This window comes from Enhydra lutris, unplaced genomic scaffold (assembly GCF_002288905.1).
Source record: "Enhydra lutris kenyoni isolate GAN:26980312 unplaced genomic scaffold, ASM228890v2 scaffoldscaffold27, whole genome shotgun sequence".
NCBI lineage: Eukaryota > Metazoa > Chordata > Mammalia > Carnivora > Mustelidae > Enhydra > Enhydra lutris.
The window spans coordinates 2,483,744-2,505,942 of NW_019154111.1; the positions used below are offsets into that span (position 1 = coordinate 2,483,744).

General features: G+C 42.0%; 1 protein-coding gene across 1 annotated transcript in view; it reads right to left on the reverse strand.

Annotated features, from left to right (window-relative positions):
• LOC111151996 (maltase-glucoamylase) overlaps nt 1-22,199 on the reverse strand; it is a 72,765-nt gene that overhangs the window by 31,351 nt on the left and 19,215 nt on the right. Inside the window, exons 13-29 of the mRNA XM_022510248.1 lie at nt 21,694-21,778; nt 20,152-20,269; nt 18,400-18,571; nt 16,657-16,773; nt 16,016-16,170; nt 14,766-14,850; nt 13,961-14,017; nt 13,302-13,426; nt 10,408-10,496; nt 9,687-9,736; nt 8,952-9,119; nt 5,970-6,122; nt 5,426-5,626; nt 3,501-3,655; nt 2,364-2,532; nt 2,005-2,101; nt 1,061-1,173 (exon numbers count right to left, since the gene is read on the reverse strand). Of these exons, the coding sequence (XP_022365956.1) occupies nt 1,061-1,173; nt 2,005-2,101; nt 2,364-2,532; nt 3,501-3,655; nt 5,426-5,626; nt 5,970-6,122; nt 8,952-9,119; nt 9,687-9,736; nt 10,408-10,496; nt 13,302-13,426; nt 13,961-14,017; nt 14,766-14,850; nt 16,016-16,170; nt 16,657-16,773; nt 18,400-18,571; nt 20,152-20,269; nt 21,694-21,778 (2,109 nt within the window). The remainder of the gene's footprint in view (nt 1-1,060; nt 1,174-2,004; nt 2,102-2,363; nt 2,533-3,500; nt 3,656-5,425; nt 5,627-5,969; nt 6,123-8,951; nt 9,120-9,686; nt 9,737-10,407; nt 10,497-13,301; nt 13,427-13,960; nt 14,018-14,765; nt 14,851-16,015; nt 16,171-16,656; nt 16,774-18,399; nt 18,572-20,151; nt 20,270-21,693; nt 21,779-22,199) is intronic.

Here is a 22,199-nt window from a genome sequence, read left to right on the forward strand (position 1 = left end):
AAACAGAAAATTCAGTCCTTAAAAAGGAGACTCAGGATTAAAATTGTTGACATATTATTAAGAACATCTTTCTGGCATCCCATCTTAGATAATCAAGAAATTCAAAAATGGAGAGAAACTGAGAGGATGTAGAGCCATTGGGATACCTTGGAGAAAGCTTTCTGCTAGACTTTACTTACTTCCCTAAGAACTTTGGAAAATCTGATTTTACTCTGAATTTTGGAAAATCTTATTTTACTCTGATTCCTAGTGGCAGTCGAGCTTACTGGTTCAGAACTCAGAATCTAGAGGCAAAATGCCTGGCCTACCATATAGGCTCTAAACTCTGCTGGCTATGTAGCCCTGTGCAGAAGTTAAAAACCTCTTGTTCATCAGTTCCTTCACTTGTAAACTGGGGATAATAATAGTATTTGCTTCATTAGTGTTCTTTGTGAGGACTGAATGAGTTCATATATGTAAAATGATCAGTCACACATAGTAAGTTATATAAGTGTTTGTTACTGCTGCCAAAGTAACTGTCATGACCACTATGACCACCATCACTACCAGAACCATCACCATCACCACATCACCACCGTCTGCCCCACATGTCCCACCTCTACTACCACCTTCATCATATCCACCACCACCTGTACTACCACCTCCACCATTTCAATCACCACCTGCACCACCTCCATCACCTCCACCATGACCATCTCTAGCACCATGATCTCCACTACCACATCCACCACCATCACCACCTCCACCACTACCAACTCCACCAACTCCACCTACCACCATCTCTACCACCCACCATACCATCACCACCACCTCCACCACTACCATCGCCACTGCCAAACACCACCACTGGCACCATACTACTTCTGCTACTCTGCAGTGCTTTGAGAGGCTGCAAATTTAATGGTTATTGGGATACATTTTTTTGCTCTTCATTTTATAGTCCATCTTCCAGAAGGATCAACAATTCCAGGTATCATCTGAGAGTTATGCTAATCAAGGTGGATTGGGTACTCAGAACCTACTGTATGAGTAGTTGATAATCAGTTTAATGTCCTCCTACCTCAGTATACTGTTGAGTGACAAGCTCTGGAGTTGGCCCCAAGAACACATAAAAGTCCAGAATTCCTCCTATGGTGCGGTATGTCAAGGCAGGAAGGGGCTGGAAGGTCACATCTGAAAATATAGGAAAACACCACTCGAGCTGGAAACCTTCAAGGTGAGGAATGACCCCTCAAATTCTTACCCTTTCCTTCTCCCTAGGCCTCTTTATTATGGAGCATTAAGAGAAAGTATTTTTACTATACTTGCATCAAATTGAAGAAGTTAAATGAAAGTCTACGGGGTGCTACCCCTAGAATTTTTGCCCTCTGTCATTCTGTTCTTTTAAAGTTATTACACATCTTTTATTTTAGAATAGTTTAAGACTTAGAAGAAGTTGCAAATATGTACTACAGTTCCTTTGTACACTTTACCCAGCTTTCCTCAATGACCACATCTTATGTAACTGTTGTACATTGTCAAAACCAGGAAACTGATATTCACATGAAACTATTAAGTCAGGGATAGACCTGATTCTGATTTGACCAGTTTTTACATGCATGCTTTCCACCCACCCCCTGTTTTTCACCCTCTTTCCAATACACCGTATAAATTTTCTTCACACCCTCATACCCCCAGAGTGAGCACTCCTAACCATAGCTTCACCATTAATTCAAATTAAAAAGATGGTTCCCATTGGCTGACCCCCAGGATATTTGGGACTCACTTGTTCTTTCTATCCCTTCTTATATCCCTTCTTATATGTTTGCCAAATAAGAGTTAACTCTTGTGACCGCATGTTACTAAACTGAAATAAACAGAAAGGCTATACAGGAAATGAAATATAAAAACAAAAACACTGTCCACAAGATAATAATTTTGACTTCAGGGCAGCTAGTTCAAGCACATTGTTACTCGAAAATGACTGGTTCATAGAAACAAAGGAAGATGCTGGCATCGTCTTACCCATGGCATTGCTGTTTAGCAGGAGTACCCCATGGGCACTGCCATCCTCCTCCAGTGCCATGTAGTAGGGGTGGACACCATAGGAATTCTTCTTGTACTGGGAGAGTCGTGGGGGGAAAGTGGTAAGAGGTTAAAAGACATTGTGGCCGAGAAAGAAACTCCACAAAAAAATGATTGACAATGTATCATTTTCTCTGTGCAATGAACTAAATACATAAAAAACAAAGGAGACTGAGCACTGACCCACTCATCTAAATGTGGAAATGTGGCCTTCTAAAGTGAATCTGGGAAGATGAAGCATGGAGTGTACATAGTGCATAAAAAGAAGTAGACACAGATCCCAGATGCTCTGTCCTTACCCCCGGGGGCTGGTCTCTGGAGAACATTCCCCATGTGTGCCAGTTCAAGTCTCTCCGAAAGGCTGTGTGCTCAGTTTCCCCAAAGCCATAGATGTACTGGGAGGGAAGGCGAGTGGAGATGCGGATGAACATGTCATTGAAGGTAAAACCAAGGAGCTGAGAGTCCCAACTGCAACACAAAAGGGTGTATTTGGAAAAGAAACGGGCGATCCTGTTGGCTTCAAGCAGCTGACTTTTCAAGGACAACAGAACTCTTGATACCTTCTACCACCCAGAGCCCTGTTAATCTTTCCAAAAAACCACAAAGTCTATTTGATTAAAATAATCTTTGCTGCACCTGCTACCAGCCCTGGAGTTAGCCTTCATTCTTCTGGTTTCCTCTCTCACTGCCTCCCTTCAGTTCTGTCTCCTGGATGCCAAATCCAATCACTTTTCACATCTTGGGTGCTACTGCTCCACACCAGCCCGGGGTGCCACTCTTGGTCCTCTCTACCGTCCCTTCACTACTTAACATCCACAGCCATCCGGCTACAGTGTGCTCCAACCACAACAAGCATTTCCCCCTCAATCTGGCAAGTGTGTTTCTGTTTCATGGCCTGTGCACTTCTTATTCCATCTGTCTGTAATGTCCTCTCCCCTCCCCCAAATCTCCACATGGGTGGATCCTTCTCATCTAAGTATTATTTCTAATGTCACCTTCTCTGAGACACCTACTCTGACCCCAGTATCAAAAGCAGTAAACTCCCCATAACTCTTTATTACCCTGTTCTTTTTCCTACATAGCAGTTGTCACTATCTAAACTTCCTTATTTATATTTTAACTTATGTTATCTTTGTTATTGATCATTAATTCTTGTCATGAGAAGAGAGACCTTATCTTCTAGAACTACCTAATATAGAGATAATATATACTAACCACCCCATAAACACTGGTTGAATGAATCCCTAGTACATTAAGTATCTCAGTAATTAGTGCCAGGGACTAAAGATTTCCCATAAGAACAGGCCCCAAAGGAATAATGTATTCATAAATCTGGAAATGGATAGTGTGATGTTTTGAGCCAGGATTTCTCCAAGGACAATGGACCTGGCAGTGCAGGGAACCATCAATTTCAAATGAGACTAGGAGCCACCTACATTACAGTGCCTGTATTCTTCCGGCGAATTTCAATCCCAAATGGATTCTTCTTAATAAGGACATTGTAGAGTTGACTCTCAGAGGTGCTGGAAGGAACTGTGGGTATGTTGAGGGGAACCGGGACTTCATACCGTTTATTGTTGGGATCATAAATCTAGGGTGAGCGCAAAGAAAATTAGGAAAATATAGTACTCTAGAAACCTATATACCTTACCAGAAACTTGTATCCTTGACACAGAGTGTGAATGCTATATTTCTTTGTCTCCATTAAGCTCATGATACCAGGGATTTGGTTATTATGTCAAAGAACAATGTTAGACTTAACATTTTGACCTGAGCCTGTCATCTCATTTTTAAGGCCCCTACTACAGTAACACATCTGCTTTGATATTATTGATATCTTTGAAAATCAGTACGATATCAGTTTGGTAGATATAAATATATTATTTATTTGTCTGTGGTTGTATGTGAATATCTGAAAACTTCTCTGAATTGAAAAAAAAGTAAAAAAATATGAACTCTATTTGATGAAAATAATCATAGATGTCCTTGCAGCAAATGGCATCTAAAATGATTCACCAAGTACATACTCTACCCCTGCCCAACACTATAGACACTAGACACACTAAATCAGATAACACACTCTTGCTGTTTTTAAGAAATTCACATGCTAATGGGAAGTAAAAGAGATGCCCACAATATCTGGGTGATGATACGCTCATGTACAGCTATGTGGGAGTGTTGTGAGATTATAAAGAAGAAAATGCCCAACACAGCTTCTAGAAGACTGAGGTGATGCCATGGGCAAAATACAGGCTATATCAAAACCTGTGCAGCTGTTAACCCAGCACAACAAGGAGATAAAGTCATTCCTGGTAGAGAAATAAATGCAAAGGCCCAGAGTATTAAAGCTGGGTCAGAAAGAGGCAAAGACTGGGGGGAGAGCTACTGTTTGATCAGGAGGTAGAGGAGGAAAGGGTTGAAGCGGGAAATGCAAACAAGTTCATTTAGCTGAAACTCACTAGGTGTCTACCACAGGTCAGCACTATGGTGAGGACAGGAATATCAAAGAGCATCTTCCCTGCATTAGAAGATGTAAAAGGAGTCAGTCTAGGTTGATAGCAGGTTGTGATGAAAGTTTTGGGCAATGTCTAATGTCTTTCATTTACTCTCTCATTAAACATCTGAGTGTTAACTGTCTATCAGGCTCAGTGTCAGATTTCAGAAACACAAAGATGAATGGACTAATTCCTGTCTTTGAGAAACTTTCAAGTTATTAGAGAAATAGACATAAGAACAGGCTGTCACTAATCCTTAGATGTCATTAAATCATAGGAAAGAAAGAGATCACTACACTCTCGTGGCTATTTCTCAGCTATCCCAAATTCAGTATCCCAAACTGAACCCATCATCTTATTCTGCCCAAGCCCAAACCTGTCCAATGTTCCGATTTCAGGCAATGTCACTGTCACCCACATAGAGACACACGCCAGAAACATGGCAATCGTTCTCGATGCCTCCCTCTCCCTCATTGCCAACTTGCAGTCATCACCAGATCCTGTGATTCTACCTTCTCAATTCTCCCACCATCCTCCTCCTTTCTTATACCTGGTCTACACTTGGTCACCCACAAGGACACCCTAACCGGTAGCCTCCTGGCTGGCCTCTCCTTTTTCACTCTTGTCCTGCCAACTATTTTCCTTACAGCAGACACAGTGATCTTTTCAAGTGCACATCAGAACGGGCAGCACTGGTTCATCAGTGGTCTTTCAGTGCCCCCAGGATAATGATCTATATACTTTGGCATGGTTAGCTCAGAGGAGCAAACTTATTTTAGGGTTCTGTGACCTCAACTAGCAAAAAGTAATGGAACTGCCAAGTGCCCAGTGGGCACTTGATACATATGGGTACTGCAGACACATACCTTAAACTGCAGCATGTCATTCTTATGATAGGTCACATGCAGACGGAGGGAGGTCACAGGTACTGATGGCAGAGCGGAGGCATAGAGAGAAGACTTTAAAGACAGGGTCGCAGTGGCTCCATGTGAGTGGTACTGAACATCACCAACAGAGTATAGATCATTGACGAAATAACAAAACGGGACTCCTGGAGAAGTGGGTACCTGGAAAGAAAAGCTAAGGTCAGCTCGGCATGCAACCTAGAATTATCAAATACAAAGGGCTAGAAAAGGCCATTTACAGGGAGATAAAGCCAGACCATTACTCACTTCCTTATATATGCTTTGGTAGGGACATCACTTTAAATTCCTGGTCTCCTTGCAAAGTATTTGGGCGGGGGGGGATTCTCACTCCTATCCCTATATCCAGATACAGACTCAGGTTCCTTTGGAAGTCCTGCCTTTCTATGGGTTTTAAGGAGTGACATAGGTACTGATGCTATGCTCATGAAAGTCTAGGTTGAGTGTCAAGGATTTTGATGCACACTAGTGTTGTCAGTATGGTTACCTCCCAGGCACAGCCACGGGCAGAACAGTTTTCTGCAGAAGCACCGCTCTCATCAGGGAAACAGTCTATTTTTTCTGCATCCTTTATCTTCAAGGCCCACTCCACTGTGTATGCTTCTCCCAGGATAAGATCGATTCCCCTGATCAGAGCAACCTGTAGGGATGGGCAAGTGACAAGGAAATTTACCCCCAGGACAAAGTCCTTGCAAGATATGAAACCTCTTTTAGAAAAAGGAATAGAAACCAGAGAAGATTCAACAATCCAAGTGGCACTCCACTGGCACTTCTAGGACGAAAGTTCCCCTCCATGGAAGGAGGGGAAGAATGAAAATGCAAATGTGCCAACTCAATCAGAATCTCATACACCACATTTGGAAGAGAATTAAGCCAAATAAAATCTTCTGTGACCACCCATTGTCTTTCTTCCCTGATTCCCCTTCCTCTTTCTTACTTGGACAAAAGACCTTCCTCTGTTTTCCCTTGTAGCATAACACACATGAGCTCACGGGGCTGTCCAAAATCAAGCTTATGTTCTTGCCTTCCATTCCCTAGCCCACTGTCCTGTCTTGGTCTGGAGTGGTGGCAAGAACACGGAGTAAGAACATGTGGCTTGGGTTCTCATCTCCATTCCACTAGGGAAACTTAGCCAAATCATTTTGATTCTTTGGGTCTCAGTTTCATCAACTGCAAAAGTGGGGAGTTGGCAAAAATCATTACATTTCTTTCCACTTCTAACATCCCAACTTCTTCATTTCTCCAAGACCAAAGCCTCAAAACCTGAAACCTTGCTTCTTTGTGTCTCACTAATTAAAATATTTAATATTTTCTGTGTATTTTCATCTCTTCTTTAATTAGCAATTTCCATAGTGCAGGTCCTCATTTGCCCAGAGTTATAAAATCACACTCTAAGGATAATCACCCCTTTTCCAGGCTTTTCTCAGTCTAAATTCACCTTAAAATTCCCTGTTTTACAAATCTCACTCTCAAAGCAATGCTTTCATTCAAGGATTCATAGGACACACTTGAAGAATCAGATCTCACTTTGGCATCTAAGATCCTCTAAAACCTGACCACAAACTCTTTGTCCAAACTGATCTCCTCCCTATTCTAGTTATAGAATACTCACAGACCAATGTCAAGCTAGTCTCAACCCTTAGATTGTCTTACTCTGATATCTCAACCTTGCATACTTTATTTCTAGACAGATGCTCTTTCCAGGAAAATGGTATCCTTTTGTGGAATGTCCTGCTAGTTGCCTGCCTTATATAAAAGTTCCCTTCTGACTATTTCAGCTTAGAATATTAAAGTTCATAATTAAGAACTTAACTTTTAATCTGTGTAACACAGCTACAGCCCTTAATAGGCAAGTGCAAGTCCACTGGGAGTTTCTGGCCCAGTCTTCATTTTGATTTAAGGACTTCCCTGCACCTTTTCTTTCTGCCTCCTCTTTTATTCTGTAGTAATAGGGCCACAGCAACTGGTATTAAGCTGTCATTTCCCGTTAACCCTGACAACCCTGAGCCATTGAACCAATGCTGGCAACTGACCACTTTCTAAACTTGTTATTGCATGAAGAAGAAAATCCCAATTTGTTCAAAGTCCCATTTTGCTCCATTTCCTATCACTTGTTAGCTGAATGAATATCTATCCGATAACACCCTCACTCAAAGTCCAGCTCAAACCCAGACTTCTCCAACAGCTTTGCTCAGCTGTGCCATTAGACTTTGAACATTAAATTAGGTATAAAGTCAGTAAATATTTCCTCTGTGTTGTTTGGACTGTCTGTCCCCTTTCTGGTAGATTTCTGTGTATAAATTGTGTTTCCCTACCACCCAAATTCAAGCACCAACAATTCTTTCACTCTTATATTAATTAATATAACAAATATTTATTGAGTTTTTTTTAATATATGCACCTTTCAAATGGCTTGCACTTTGCAGTGCACATAACTAACCATGCGATGCAGTTGTCCTTTGAGCAACATGGGTTTGAACTGCATGGGCCACTTACACACATGTTTGGTTTGTTTTTTTCAATAAATACAGTACAGAACTGCAAATGCTTTCTCTTCCTAATGATTCTCTTAATAACATTTTCTTTTCTTTAGCTTGCTTTAGGTAAGATTAGAGTACAGAATTCTTATGATACATAAAATATGTGTTAATTGACAGTTTACCCATAAGGCTTTTGATCAGTAGTAGGCTATTAGTAGTTAAGATCTGGGGAATCGGAAGTTACTTACAGATTGTTGACAGCATGGGGGAGGAGGGTTCAGTGTCCCTCATGCTGTTCAAGGGTCAACTGTGCTTTATTTCTAACTCTATAATATAGGTATCCTCAGCGTATGTTGTAAGGCAAAATGGCCAATGTCATCAATACATCATTATAGGGGAATGCCAGATGTACTTATTTTCTCCAAATTTGGAAGATCTCTCACAAACATGCTGAGCCACAACCCCCAGTCCCAGATCATCTGGAGGGCCTGAACTGAGGAGGATGGGGGAAAGGATTCCTCAAATGCTAAGATACCAGGGGAACAGATTACAACTTGCTCAGGAGCATCAGGTCTCATTGCAACGGATGAAAAATTATTTTTTATCACTATCTAACCAATGAGTAGCCATTAGCTAAGCTGATCAGAGTATTTGACTTGAAATTGTTTTTACAATGTATGTGTAGGAGAGAAAAATCTATGTATCTGAACACAGTAAGAAAAAAATACACTTAAATATTTAATTATAGGGATCCCACCTCCCACTTTGCCTTTCTAGCTTCAGCCATCTTATTCCAGCTTCTCAGCAGCTCCCTGATCCATTCTAGCTCTGGCTTAACCCTTGCTTTTTTTCTCTCCTAACCCTCTGACTTCCCCACCCCAGACCTCAGAGTGTGCCCTGGTCCTTCAGGAACCCTTGTGATTTTGGCAAGAAGGAACACGATAAGCTATAAATTCTTGATAAACTATCTCAATGAAATGGATTTTTACCTGTAGGTTAGAATCATAAGTGACATTAGGAGAAATCTGACTTGGGACACCATTGTGTTTCACGATAACATTGGTAGGTTCCTGGGTCCCAAGAATTTTAATCTCTTTAAATACTAAATTATTGGGGTCTTTGTACGTTGACTGCAAAATCTTCACATCCAAGTGGTTCTGCAAAACAGTTAAGCACAAAGGTCTGATGATTGGTTGTCAAGTCACTCAAATATTCTATCCTAGACCAGATACCCAAAACTGCTTCAAATGCCTCTTAGCTGTCTCTACTAACATGTGCTCAAGCAGTACAAACTTTTTTTTAATACTCCCTGAATGAAAAAGAGGGAGAGAAACACACACAGAGAATTTTTTTTAAAAGGCTGACTACTTTGATTTAACCATACCATTGTCTCTTTTTTACTAACATGGATGATTCAATTATTGGGAGTTAAGTCATAAATTGAAATGTCCCCATCTAAGCACTAGGTGATCTATGGAAGTGCTGAATAACTATATTGTGCACCTCAAACTAATATAACACTGCATGTTAACTAACTGGAATTAAAATAAAAACAAATAATAATAAAAACAAAGTTCTTTTATCTTCCAAAAGAAACCAGAAACGTACTCATCTACAGTCATAAAGGCATATGAAGCCATAAATGTAATTTCACACATACACAAACACACATGAGCTGTCAGAGAAAAGCCCATACCTAAGAATCATAAAAATGTGCTACTTACTTGGGTGGCAGAAAACTCACAAAAGAGATAAACTTGATTGGCCACAGTATCTGAAAGTGCGAGAAAGGTGAGTCAGCCTCTGCCCTGCCCACTACTGAAGCACCCATCACCCCTGGGCTGTACTGAAAGCTTCATCTTGAGAATGATAAGATTATAGACAGAGTCTCCAAGGCCAGGCCACTGTTTTCCCTTTTTCTTCCTACCTTACTCTTGAAATGATTCCCTTCCAAGTGCTTCCAAGGCATATGCCTCAAGTGAATCTATTGCCTAAGCCTGGGCCCCGAGAGTTGTTAGTATACTGGAGCCAGAAGAATACACAAAGAAGCATGTCTGGATACAGGGTCACGAGAAGAGCACGCTCTCACCCTGCCTCGCTGCCATGGTGTGTGTTTCCTATCACTGACTTTCGTGCGCAAGTATTTTGGGGGGAAGAGATCTACAGTGAATGGCAGGAACAGTCTCGAAAACATCTTTTTCAGATGCCTGTTGACAATAAAATGAGATCCTGTATATATTGCCTGTCTGAGGGGAGCATGCTAAGAGGTAAAAATGTGTTTTCCCTCCATCTGTGGTCCATCTACCACTAACCATGAACAGTGCAACCCACATGAAAATTTTCCTCTTGAGTGAGTAGCGCTGCTGTGCCTGGTGAGATTTCCTCCGCTGGCTGGTTGACCAGTGGGAGTCACTCACAGACACAGGTTGTCATAACAGTGCTCACCTTTAGTTTCCCCATCATCCCAGAAAAGTTCGCCTTTTGCTTCTTTGTTATCATCTAGAGCAATGATAAGACTGAGAGGGTTCCGGCGGCTGTGGGAAACAAGGTTTAGGAAGGAGAGAAACACTTACGACAAAGAACTTTGCCAAATGAAAATGAGCTGGGAATGTTGCCATCAGCTTTCTTTCCCTTTCTTTACTTTTTTCCTTTTTTTTTTTTTTTTTTTTTTTGCACCCCGACCAAAATCAGTTTAAGAGAGAGAGAGAGAACACACAAGCAGGAGGGGCAGAGGGGGAGAGAGTGAGACGTGAGAGTGAGATGCCAAACAGACTCCCTCCTGAATGCTGGCCCCAACAGGGCACTCGACCCCACAACCCTGAGATCACAACCTAAGCCGAAACCAAGAGTTGGATGCTTCATTAATGACAGCACCCAGGCGCCGCTGCCGTCAGATTCCAAATGGGAAAGGTTACTAGCAGCAGATGGCTTGGCTTTTCTCCAGGCACAAAAACAAAACAACAGGCGCATCTTTCTCCAGAATCAGTAACGTCACAGGAGACAGAAATACTGCAAACATTAGCAATAAACATCTATGTAAGAAGCAAGAATTTTAGTCTCAGAATCATTGCAATTGCTACTATAAAGGTTGCTGAAGCAACTATTACTTAGAATACAGACTATTAGAAGAGAAAGACATTCCACACAATAATTGGTTCAGCCTAATTTTAGAGTTTGTGCAGGGGACATTTTAACTATGGTTGGGGGGATAGATTTCCTGACAAAGAAAGTGACTCCATTTTGACTCAGAAAGCAATAAAATACAATAAAGCCCATCTATTTAATAGCAATTTTCCTAATTGGATTATTTATTATTAATTCATTTAGAGAGGAATATAAAACACAATAGTTTTCTGCTTTATAATTTAAAATATGAAACACAAAACATGGCTCAAAAAGGTGGTAAGTACATGGGTGGAGAGAAAGAGAGAAAGAGCCATTTCACATGGAATCTCTCCTTGTATCACCACTCCCCAGAACCTTTCCCAGTTTCCTGCTCCCATTGGTCCATCACTAACCTCACACTTTCTTTTCTTTCCCAGGTCAGCCCTCCACTGTGCCCTATGCAAGGCAGGTTCTGTTATCAATCAAATCACCTGCTTTCTTCTTTAACACACATGTATTAAGTAGCTCTTGTTTTTTAGCAAGTCTACAAAATACAAAGATGAATAGATCACAACTCTATTGATGAGCTTAAATATTATGACAAGGATTAAACATGTTCACTGCATACTCAAGGCAGAAAGTAGAGTGACACAAAAGTCAAAAGACTTACAGGAGTCTAGAATGGCACTTCCAGCAGTGTGGCTGACTAAATATTCTGGGGGACACCAGGCACCCTGAAAGACCCACCCAACACATGATCCTTAAATGCTGCTTCAGATGACCTCAAGTTGACAGCAGTCCTGACTTGCAACTGAAGAAAAGAGGCAAATCCTCTCTGAAGGAATGAGACTCACGTTTGGATCCTTAAGATCATTACACTTGAAAAAAAAAACGTTACTAAACACACCAGGTAGTAAGCCAGCATGAAGGAAAGTTGGCAAAAACAATGAACAATAATTTGGACTTTCCAAAGGATTTTAGACAATAGAATTTTCTCAACTAATGCACAAAATAATATTGAACAGTATACAAAGGAAAGATTAAAAAAAATAGTTTGGAGTGGCATCACTCCCTCTGCTGGAAGAATTAAGGAAGCTTTCTTGCAAATGAAATCTTTAATTTGGAAAGTCATTAAGAATGTACCAGGCAAAGGATGTTGGAGAGGCTAATAAGTACAGAAGCCCAAATGCTGTCCAATAGATGGATATGTCTGGGAACATCCAGCTTTGGGGCATGGCTGGTCTATAGGAGTGCACTCAGATGTCTCCAGAGGCACAGTTAACTTGCAACCAGATTGTGATTGGCCTGAACACCCTACTCATGAAAGAATCTGGACTCCACACAGCAGAGCAACAAGGAACAAAAAAAATCTTCATTTTGGAAAGATAATTTTGGTATCAGTCTGCAGAACAGCCTGAAGCTGAACAATTAGATACAAAGAAAACATTTGGTGTTAGATGTAGAATTTTGCCTCATTATCATAAGAAGTCTGCAGTATGAAAAATTAAGGTAGTAAGGAAAGTTTAGAAGAAAAAAAAAGATTTCTAACCTCCAAAGAACTCCCAGTCTATTAAAAATAGGACTTTCAGAGACGTGTAGAAATGTGTACGTCTTTAGTACAGATGGAGTCTAGAATTTCAGAATCGAAGAGTCATAAAGGAGAAATCAGTGATATGAAGGAGATTTGAAGTGAGCAAGTAATTTTTGTATGCTATTCTGTATCACAGGAAAGAAATGGCTCACTGGGAAGAAAGGAATGGGAAATCGAGATTATAGGGGAATGGAAAGTGGACCCCCTGTCCCTAGAAGTAGAATGAATGAGTCAAGAGCATAGCACAATGGATGAATGATCTGGCCAAGCAGGTAGGGTGATCAACAGTCCCCATTTGCCTGGAACTGAGAGTTTTCCCAAGACATGAAACTTTCAGTGCTAAAATTAAACCGGTTCTGGGAAAACCAGGAAGGAAGACCATCCCAGCAGCCAGTGTGCTTTGAGGAGAAATGCAGGAGGTTTAAGTAAGGACAGGGATTAAGTTCTTTCAAAATCCATTTTATAAATCACAACTTCCTCAGAAAGGGCCGACAAAAACGCACGGGTCACACACACCCCAGCCCCCTTCCTCCCTACACACCATGGAAAGTTTCAGCATTTTCTGCATGGGCAACATATGGGGATGGAAATGACCAGCTTTGTCAGCAGCCTCCCCCAGAAGGGAACTCCCGCCACGCTCTACCTGGCCACGGTGGTGGTGGCTGGCTGTTGTGTGGGGAAGATGTGGCCTCCACGAAGGTGAAGTCCGATTTTGTCCCCAGGAAGTTCCATCTCCACGCTTTGCTTCCTCCATCTCACTCGGGCCCCCTGGTGCAGGCAGACACATGTCAAGCATCTTGCAGGGCAGGATGGCACATTCGCACCCCCCTCATACCCATGGGCTGAGCTATCCACAGCTCTCTCATTTTTCCACCAAGCTGACTTAGTGTCTAGTCAGACAATCAAATGAGAGGAAGGAAACAAATTAAGAACAGGTTTTTGCCATCACTTGGGAGTTTGGGGGAGTGTTTACGTCATGCCAAGGCTATCTGACATATATTAGATGAACTGATAGTTTTAAACAAGCTAGCTGACTGCTGACCCAGCTGAATTTCTCCATTGGACCCTCCAATATTTACCCTTATCTCATTCTTGAATAAAGTGTATAAAAGTTTTTTGTTTTCTCCAGATCTCTTCATGACTAACATGAAGTGTCTTAGGCTCACTTTATCCACTGTGCTACGAAATGACAGAAAACAGCACAGAAACACTCTTCGGGGTGTGGACAGATCTTCCTCTATCCAGGGAGTCATCTTATCTATGCAGCTGTGGTCTCGAGGAGTTTAAGTCAAAGCTACTTACAGTCTCGTAATCGTACCAGACAGCATCAGGCATATATGCCATCACTTTCTCTGCACCCTGAAATTAAAACAAAATATTCTTTGTGACCCAGCCTCTGAAGGGGATAAAATGGATTTCTTAGCGCTCCCAAGGGAGTTTCTTAACCATATACTGAGAGAACATAAGTGGCCTTTCTTTTCTTTGTTATCAAATCATGCCTTCCTTCTAATAGGAATAATAGAAGCAATAATTTGCAACACAAGGGAAAATCCCAGTGGAATCACATTAGGAATAATAATAATATTGAAATACATGTTGTGGTAAAAATTCCAGCTTTACATGAACTCATGTAATCCTCTCACCTGTCTCTGGTGGCAGGTACTCTCATGATCTCACCTTTCCAGCTGAGGCACTTGCCCCAGGCCACATGGTGCTAAGAGGCAGAGGCAACAATCACACCCTGATTCCATCCAACCTTAAAGACAGTGCTGGGCCCCTGCTCCATTCTGCCTCTACCTCATAGAGCAAGTAGGATCTACTAGGAGACTCTGATGATGAATAGGACCATTCCCAAACCCAGAGCCACCAGCAGATGCTTCTACACTTATTGGGAACTTGGTTAGAAAAAAAAAAAAAAAAAGACTCGTATGTAACCCATCTCCAACTTCCCCAAACCTCAGCACACTGTCCTCAGTGCCAGCTCAGGCGTGGAGGCTGGACTCAGGCTTGGGATAAAGAAAAGATAAATGGGTCTAGGAATAGAAGAGTTTGGAGGGTAGCAGAAATGGAAGCAGAGACCCTCTGGGTGCCTCTGTGGGACACTTACCTCATCCAGAACCGGAGTGATGAGGAGCCCAGGGCCCCATAAAAACTGCTGGTGCACATCCCACGTATTGCTGTCCCCATAGAACCTGGAGACAGAGAGACATTCGCTGAGATCCGGGCCAATGCTTCCTGACAACTCTCCCCCCAACTGTCTAAAACATGCAGGCCACCTGTCTGTGGTAACCCCCTGGATTATTCTGGGACACCTGCTCAAGTCCTGCGTCTGTGCCCTGGGAGGCAGATCCACTTTCCCCAACCCATGCACTCTCCTTTTCTTCTCCCTGGTCAGACGCTTCTCCCTGGTTAGATGAATGCTAGGCAGGATTCAGACTCCAAGTCTATTCACCATCTGCCCCTTTAAATAAAATAAGTACAACAAGCAATACCTCCCCAAACTTCAGCAGACTATCAAGAAGGAATTGAATATGGGGGCGCCTGGGTGGCTCAGTGGGTTAAGCCGCTGCCTTCGGCTCGGGTCATGATCTCAGGGTCCTGGGATCGAGTCCCACATCAGGCTCTCTGCTCAGCAGGAAGCCTGCTTCCTCCTCTCTCTCTCTCTCTGCCTGCCTCTCCGTCTACTTGTGATCTCTCTGTCAAATAAATAAATAAAATCTTTAAAAAAAAAAAAAAAGAAGGAATTGAATGTGATCATGGCACAGATCAGATAATTCAAAATCCTACTCTTTTCTCTTTTAGGGCAGCTGCCTTTTAACAGGGAATTCCAAGAGGCAGTAAAAATGGACTCAAAATAATGAACATATAATAATAGTAATAATAATAACAAAAGCAGATATGTGCCTGAGAGCCTTGGGGGATAGAAGTCCTGTTCTCCAAAAGGGAACAAGCTATACCATTTAAATATACCTCTAGAACAATATGGAGGCAGCAGTGGTCTTACAAATACCAACGGCGTAACCCAGTTAAAAAAAAAAAAAATACATAGGGACGCCTGGGTGGCTCAGTTGGTTAAGCTGCTGCCTTCGGCTCAGGTCATGATCCCAGGGTCCTGGGATCGAGTCCCGCATCAGACTCCTTGCTCAATGGGGAGCCTGCTTCTCTCTCTGCCTCTGCCTGCCGCTCTGCCTGCTTGTGCTCTCCCTCTCTCTCTCTGACAAATTAAATCTTAAAAGAAAAAATACACAGGTATCTGAATAACCATTCAAAGTGTCTCAATATTCACACTGGTATTTGATCAAACAGTCCATGTTGCCACCCACATTAACAAAAGCTTTCTGGATGAGGTGAACTTACTCATGCAGAAGGGGCCTGGCCACCGTGTCCCCCCGGCTGTGGGCGCGGTAGAAGAGGGTATAGAGGTAGGGTAAAAGGGTATAGCGGATGGTAAGGTAGTGCCTGGAGGAGTTCAACAGCAGAGAGTCAGCTCCAAAAGAGGCAGGATCCTGGGCCTAGGAGGAGCAAGAGGTTGCTGCTGTGATCTGGCTATGAATGACAGAAGCATCTGGAGAACTCCAGACCCCATTCATCAGAACCCAAGAGTTTCCTTCCTCAAAGACCTGGAGCCTAGGGTGTAAACTCGGCCTCTGAGCTGTACAGGTGGGCAGGATCACTTCACCAGTAAGTGCCATTCACCACCTGTTATGTCAATCATTCTGAAGTACTTCCTCATCTGACTCTCATAACAAAATGAGCAATGTAGTCAGAGTGTACAGACATTTGATGAAAACTTTCACAGACTAACCATCTCCTTGACTGCAGCAGTACCAAAAGCAGACTCTGTGACAGTGGAGCATTTTAATGGCATGTCAGAGGTCCTGGTTAATTGCAAATTAGCCTAAGCGAAGCGCCAGGTAGGAGGTTGGCTCGCCCGATGTCTTGGTGAGGATGCAGGCAGATCCCACTCTTGTTTTGATCATGTCTCCTGGGAGACTTACCTTATAGCCTTGGCCATTGTGATTCCTGGAGAATGGATAGAATGCCCCCAGCTGCATCCATCGCCTGCAGAGCTCCTCAGGGGCATCCAGTGCGAAGCCACATATGTCAGCACCCACCTGGAAGGACACACGGACAGAATGTTTACCTCACCTCCATTATCCCGCCCTCGTTGCTTCCCATCAGGGACTTCCCTGAGAAGGCTTATAGAATGTGATCAGAATTGGGTCACATAGCATGTTCACTCTTCTTTTTTTTTTTTAAGGGAGGGGCAGAGGGAGAGGGAATCTTAAGCAGGCACCACAACCAGCACACAGCCTGACATGGGGCTCTATCTCACAACCTGAGCTGAAATCGAGTCAGATGTTTAACCAACGGAGCCACCCAGGAGCTCCCCCCATGCCCACTCATTACCATCAGAAGACCATGAGTAAGCTACTTCATCCTTCTGTGCCTCAGTTTCCTCACTTCATTAAATGGGTGTTAATTAGCTACACAGGGTTTTAGTAAATGACATAATGTAAGTAAAACACTTGACATACAATAGCTTTTGTTTTTTAAAGATTTATTGATTTATTTGACTGAGAGAAAGAGAGTAGTAGGGGATGAGGGGCAGAGGGAGAGGGAGAGTCCCAAGCAGTCTCCCTGCTGAGTGTGGAGCCTGATGTGGGACCCCCATTCCACTACGCCAAGACCATGACCTGAGCTGAATGACCAAAAGTCAAACACCCAACCAATGGCGCCACCCAGGTGCCCCAATATACAATAGCTTTTTGATGGGTAGAACTAAGATTACTGCCAATATTATTTGACCATACCACTATCAGAATTAACTTCTCAAAGCCTAAATCTGACTCCATCAGTCACATATTCAAACATCTCCAAGGTCTCCTCACAGCTTAGCTAGCAGCTCCTCAAAACCTGGTTCCAACCCACCTTTCCAGCATCACTTTCCACTCCAGTCCTACAAACTAATCCTTATAAACACATCAAATTCTCCCCCTTACTGCTCTTCCTCATGTTTATTTCTCAAACTTAAAATGACCTCTCCATTAGTCTGGTAAAATAAGCCCACTTTTCAAGGGTAAACTCAAGTGCAACCTGTTCTGTGATGTTTCTTCTCACTTGTTGCCCTGACTCCGTGTTCCTTATAATCTTGTCGGAACTAAAAAAGCCTTTCTCGGGATTTCCCTCAATATTTAATTTATATGTCCTTAGCTTGTCATAATTATTGGTTATATATTTTCTATATAAGAGGAAAGAGAATTTGCTTCTGTAATATTTATGCTTTTCTCTACCCTCACCCTGCATACCTAGCTTAGTACCTTGCACACAGTAACAGCTCCATAAATATAAATGTTGAATTTAACTAAAAATGTCAAACTCACCTCTAGGGACCTGGCAATGTAATGTTTTCTCATGTGGGTGCTGAATACACACATGTGTTCAGCTCACAAAATCCATCAACTATATACTGAAGGATATGCGTACTTTTTTGTGTGTATGTTATACCTTAATAGAAAAAAATATTCCAACGATAGCAATTCAAGGTTGTACTTTCTATCTTAATAAGGAAAAGTACAGGAAAGTATGTTGTAGTATCAGAGCCATACTGATGTAGATGAAGCCTTTGTTCTCAAGACATTAAATCCCTGGGCCAGGAAGTGTAGGAGCGGTGAGCGTCATACTCTTGAGAATTTTCTAAAAGAGCCTTTCTGGGGATTGAGGTAGGAATGTGGACTCACCATTGGGATACCAAAAAGATTGAATTCCAGCATGCCAGGGATGGACCACCGAAGATCATTCCAGGTGGCTGCATTGTCTCCCAACCAGTGGGCTGCAAACTTGCCAGATCCCGCGAAGGTAGAACGGGTTATAATAAAGCTTCTCTTATTAGGGAACACACTCTTGACAGCTCTAGAAAGGGAGAGAAACTTAAGGAGTCAGTGTGATCTCAGCATGTCTCAGCCCCTCAGATACAGTGACAATGACAAGGATCATTGCCTTTTAACTCCCTCCTAGTAGGGTCAGAGATGCTGTGGAAGCAGACTGCACCGTTGAATATGTTTCCATTTTATTTTGCTTCATTTTAAGGTGTTTTATGTACCTCATTAAATCCATAATTTCCAAGATTTTTAGAAGCAGCCTTGAAAGGGCTAGTTGCTAGAGGTACAATTTTTATGGAACAAAGGTGAAATTTAATTTTACATAGATGGATATACACTGATCTTTCACATTGCATGATTTTAAACACACGCAAAAAGTGAATTTATGAACAGCTTTTTGGAACTTAAATTGTTTTTAAGTAGAGACACTTTGGTTATAATTTTGTAATAAACAAGACATTTTAAATGTATAGATACATATGTGTAGTTTTATAAGTAACTACAAATATATATCATCTACATTTTTTAAAAAGATTTATTTATTTATTTTAACAGAGATGGAGCATCACCAGGAAGGGCATAGAGGGAGGGAGAGAAAAATCCCAAGCAGACTCTGTGCTGAGTGCAGAACCTGATCCAGGGCTCAATCTGATGACCCTGAGATCATGACCTGAGCTGAAACCAAGAGCCGGACACTTAACTGACTGTGCCAACCAGGCACTACCATCTGTATTTTTTAAATTGTACATCTAGGGACGCCTGGGTGGCTCAGTGGGTTAAGCCGCTGCCTTCGGCTCAGGTCATGATCCCAGCATCCTGGGATCGAGTCCCACATCGGGCTCGTTGCTCGGCAGGGAGCCTGCTTCTCCCTCTGCCTCTGCCTGCCACTCTGTCTGCTTGTGCTCACTCTCGCGTGCGCTCTCTCTCTCTCTGACAAATAAATAAATAAAATCTTTAAAAAAATAAAAAAATAAAAAAAAATAAATTGTACATCTATATATCTATTTCTAAACTTTTGCTCTGTAATTTTTAAAACGACTTTCAAGACGACTAAACTTACACCATGACTTTGCTAATAAATGAATGTGGCTTTGGCCTGGCTTCCTGCTGTCACCGCTAAAGTAGAGCAAATTCTCAGTACGTTTCCTTCACTGTAGAATTTGAGTCTACACACAAGGGTAGACACAGCATGGTAGAAGGATGCTGAACCCGTATCCAAAACCCTGAGGCACACGAAGTCTGTAAGTTACTTTACCGTCCATACCCCATACAGTGTGGCAGAGAGAAAAATATATGGGTTTTGGATTCATGCAAAAATGATTTAAAATATGCTTTTACAAGGTATTAGCTGTTTTCCCTTGGTCAAGTTACTTCTCTCTATCTCTTCCAGTCTTCCACTCATTCATGTATTCATCCATTCTTTCATTTTATACTTTGCATACGCATTTCCTGGATTCCTTCTTCCCTATGTGCTGGGTAGTTTCTTCATTCATTCAGTATAATAACCCTATTTATCTTGCAGTGTTCTTAAAAATAACACACTGGGATGCGGCATCGAACAAAGATCAGTAATCTGATCACGTAGGAAGTGCATAGCAACAGTGGTCTTACTCTGCCGTGGCAATCGCCATGGAGTAGCCATATAGATTGTGGACATCATACTGCTTGCCCCAGTGCTGCTCTGCATCCATGCAGAGAGTCCTGCAGAACAGGTACCCATCCAGGATTCCTGGGGCAAAAGAGGGAATCGGTCAGTGAGAGCCTTGGGGGCACACTCCCTGCTCCTGGACTACCCAGTAGCACAACCGGAAACAGTGGCACTCTAGGCAGGGATCTATTGTGGCCAACCTGCAAATGATCACACAGCTTCCTGACTGTCAGAGGGTTATGTGTTTGGAGTTGTTTCTCTGATATATAAATAAATTGTGCTGCCCCATACACACTCTTCCACTCTAGGTGCTCATGTGGCTCAAGGCAGGCACTTAGAAGCCAGAGGATCCAGTTAGACTTGAGGTTTAATCCGAATTCTGGAAACTGAGCCAAACCATGTGGTCCAAGAATAGAAATAATGGATGAAAGTGTAAATTAATTGTTCACCCCTTTTCTCCACTGACCAGAGAGTAAAAAGACTGCCTCCTCAATCTCTCTCATGCTTCTATTCTTTTCTGCTTCCATTGTACCATTCTGACTCTGATCCAAATTACATTTGCATATTAATGACTGCAATGATTTCTTTTTTAAAATTTTTATTTATTTTTTTCAGTGTTCCAAAATTCATTGTTTATGTACCACACCCAGTTAATGGCTTATTTATTTTGGATCTATTGGTCTTCGAATTCATACTACACACTAACGCCAGATTAGTATTTCTAAAACAATTTGACTACCTTAATTCCCTTATATGAAAACATAAATAGCTTCCATCACCAAGAGAATGAAGTGCGAACTGTTTCACCCCCATGCAGATCCCTGGCCCATCTGCCCCCATGTCCTATTTCCTCACCACACTGGAAGTCTTCAGAAGATGCTATAATGCTAGCACCTTGTTCTTTCCTCGATCAAGATAAAATGTATCTGTGAGCCTCTAGCTTTCTTCAAACTACAGCAAATGCTGGGATTCCGGGGCCATAACCTGAGAGATGGTGTTCAGAGTTCAGCCAGAGCTCACTAGTATATTCACGGGCTCTGATTCGGGCCTTCAAGGCCATGGGTCCTGGCTTCTTTTTCATCCTACATTCACATCTGTTCTTCACACTCTTGGTATCACCAGACTTCGCCCTCATCCAAAGAGCAAGCCCAGTTACACGGTCTCTTTCTAGTAAGCCCTGACCTTGAGGGATACACGCTATAGAATAATACCAACTAACCACTGGCCTCTGGCTTCTGTGCTGAATGTTCTCTGGACCTTGCCCTAGAAACAGCTCAGCCTGTTGGTGGAAAGACTAGTGGCCCCCTCTGAATTTATGCCTCATTTAGAAGAGCTTGGAGTGCTTTGGTTTTCTTTCCGAATTTTCTGTATATATTACTCACATTTTCCTCTCCCTACGTACACTAATGCACAAACTCCCTTGCTGGGTGGTTCATATCTATCCTTATGAATGTAAAACACCAAATATGCATTGCCACTTTAATTATACTACCACCAAGACTTACTAGGAGTGAATGGGGGATAATTTAGATTGTTCGTGGAACATCCTGAAACGGAACCATCAACGAAGTTGGAGATTTCATTCATATCCTACAAGACAAAGAATAAAACTACCACAAAGGAAAAGTAACATTCTCCCTTATATTGCACTGATGTTTGTCTCCTTTTTTTGTGTTTTTAAGAAATCGGAGAAATGACTCCAGATATTTCGTCTTTAAGGAGGTTCTTATGCACATGGAGGGAAATAGATGTTCCTGTCTTTTCTACCCATGGAAGGTTTCACAGAGAAAGTTCTTAAAATCCCTTCAAAATGCTTTATGTCTATAATCATGGGAAATGAAAAATTTCAAAAACATCAGGTGATAAAAGATCACGATTCATATGCTTCTATATATATCAACTTATATATTATCTAGATACCCAAATGCAGCTATGAATGCACACACATTCTATCTATCTATCTATATATACATACATATATGTATATATATACACTAGATACACACACACA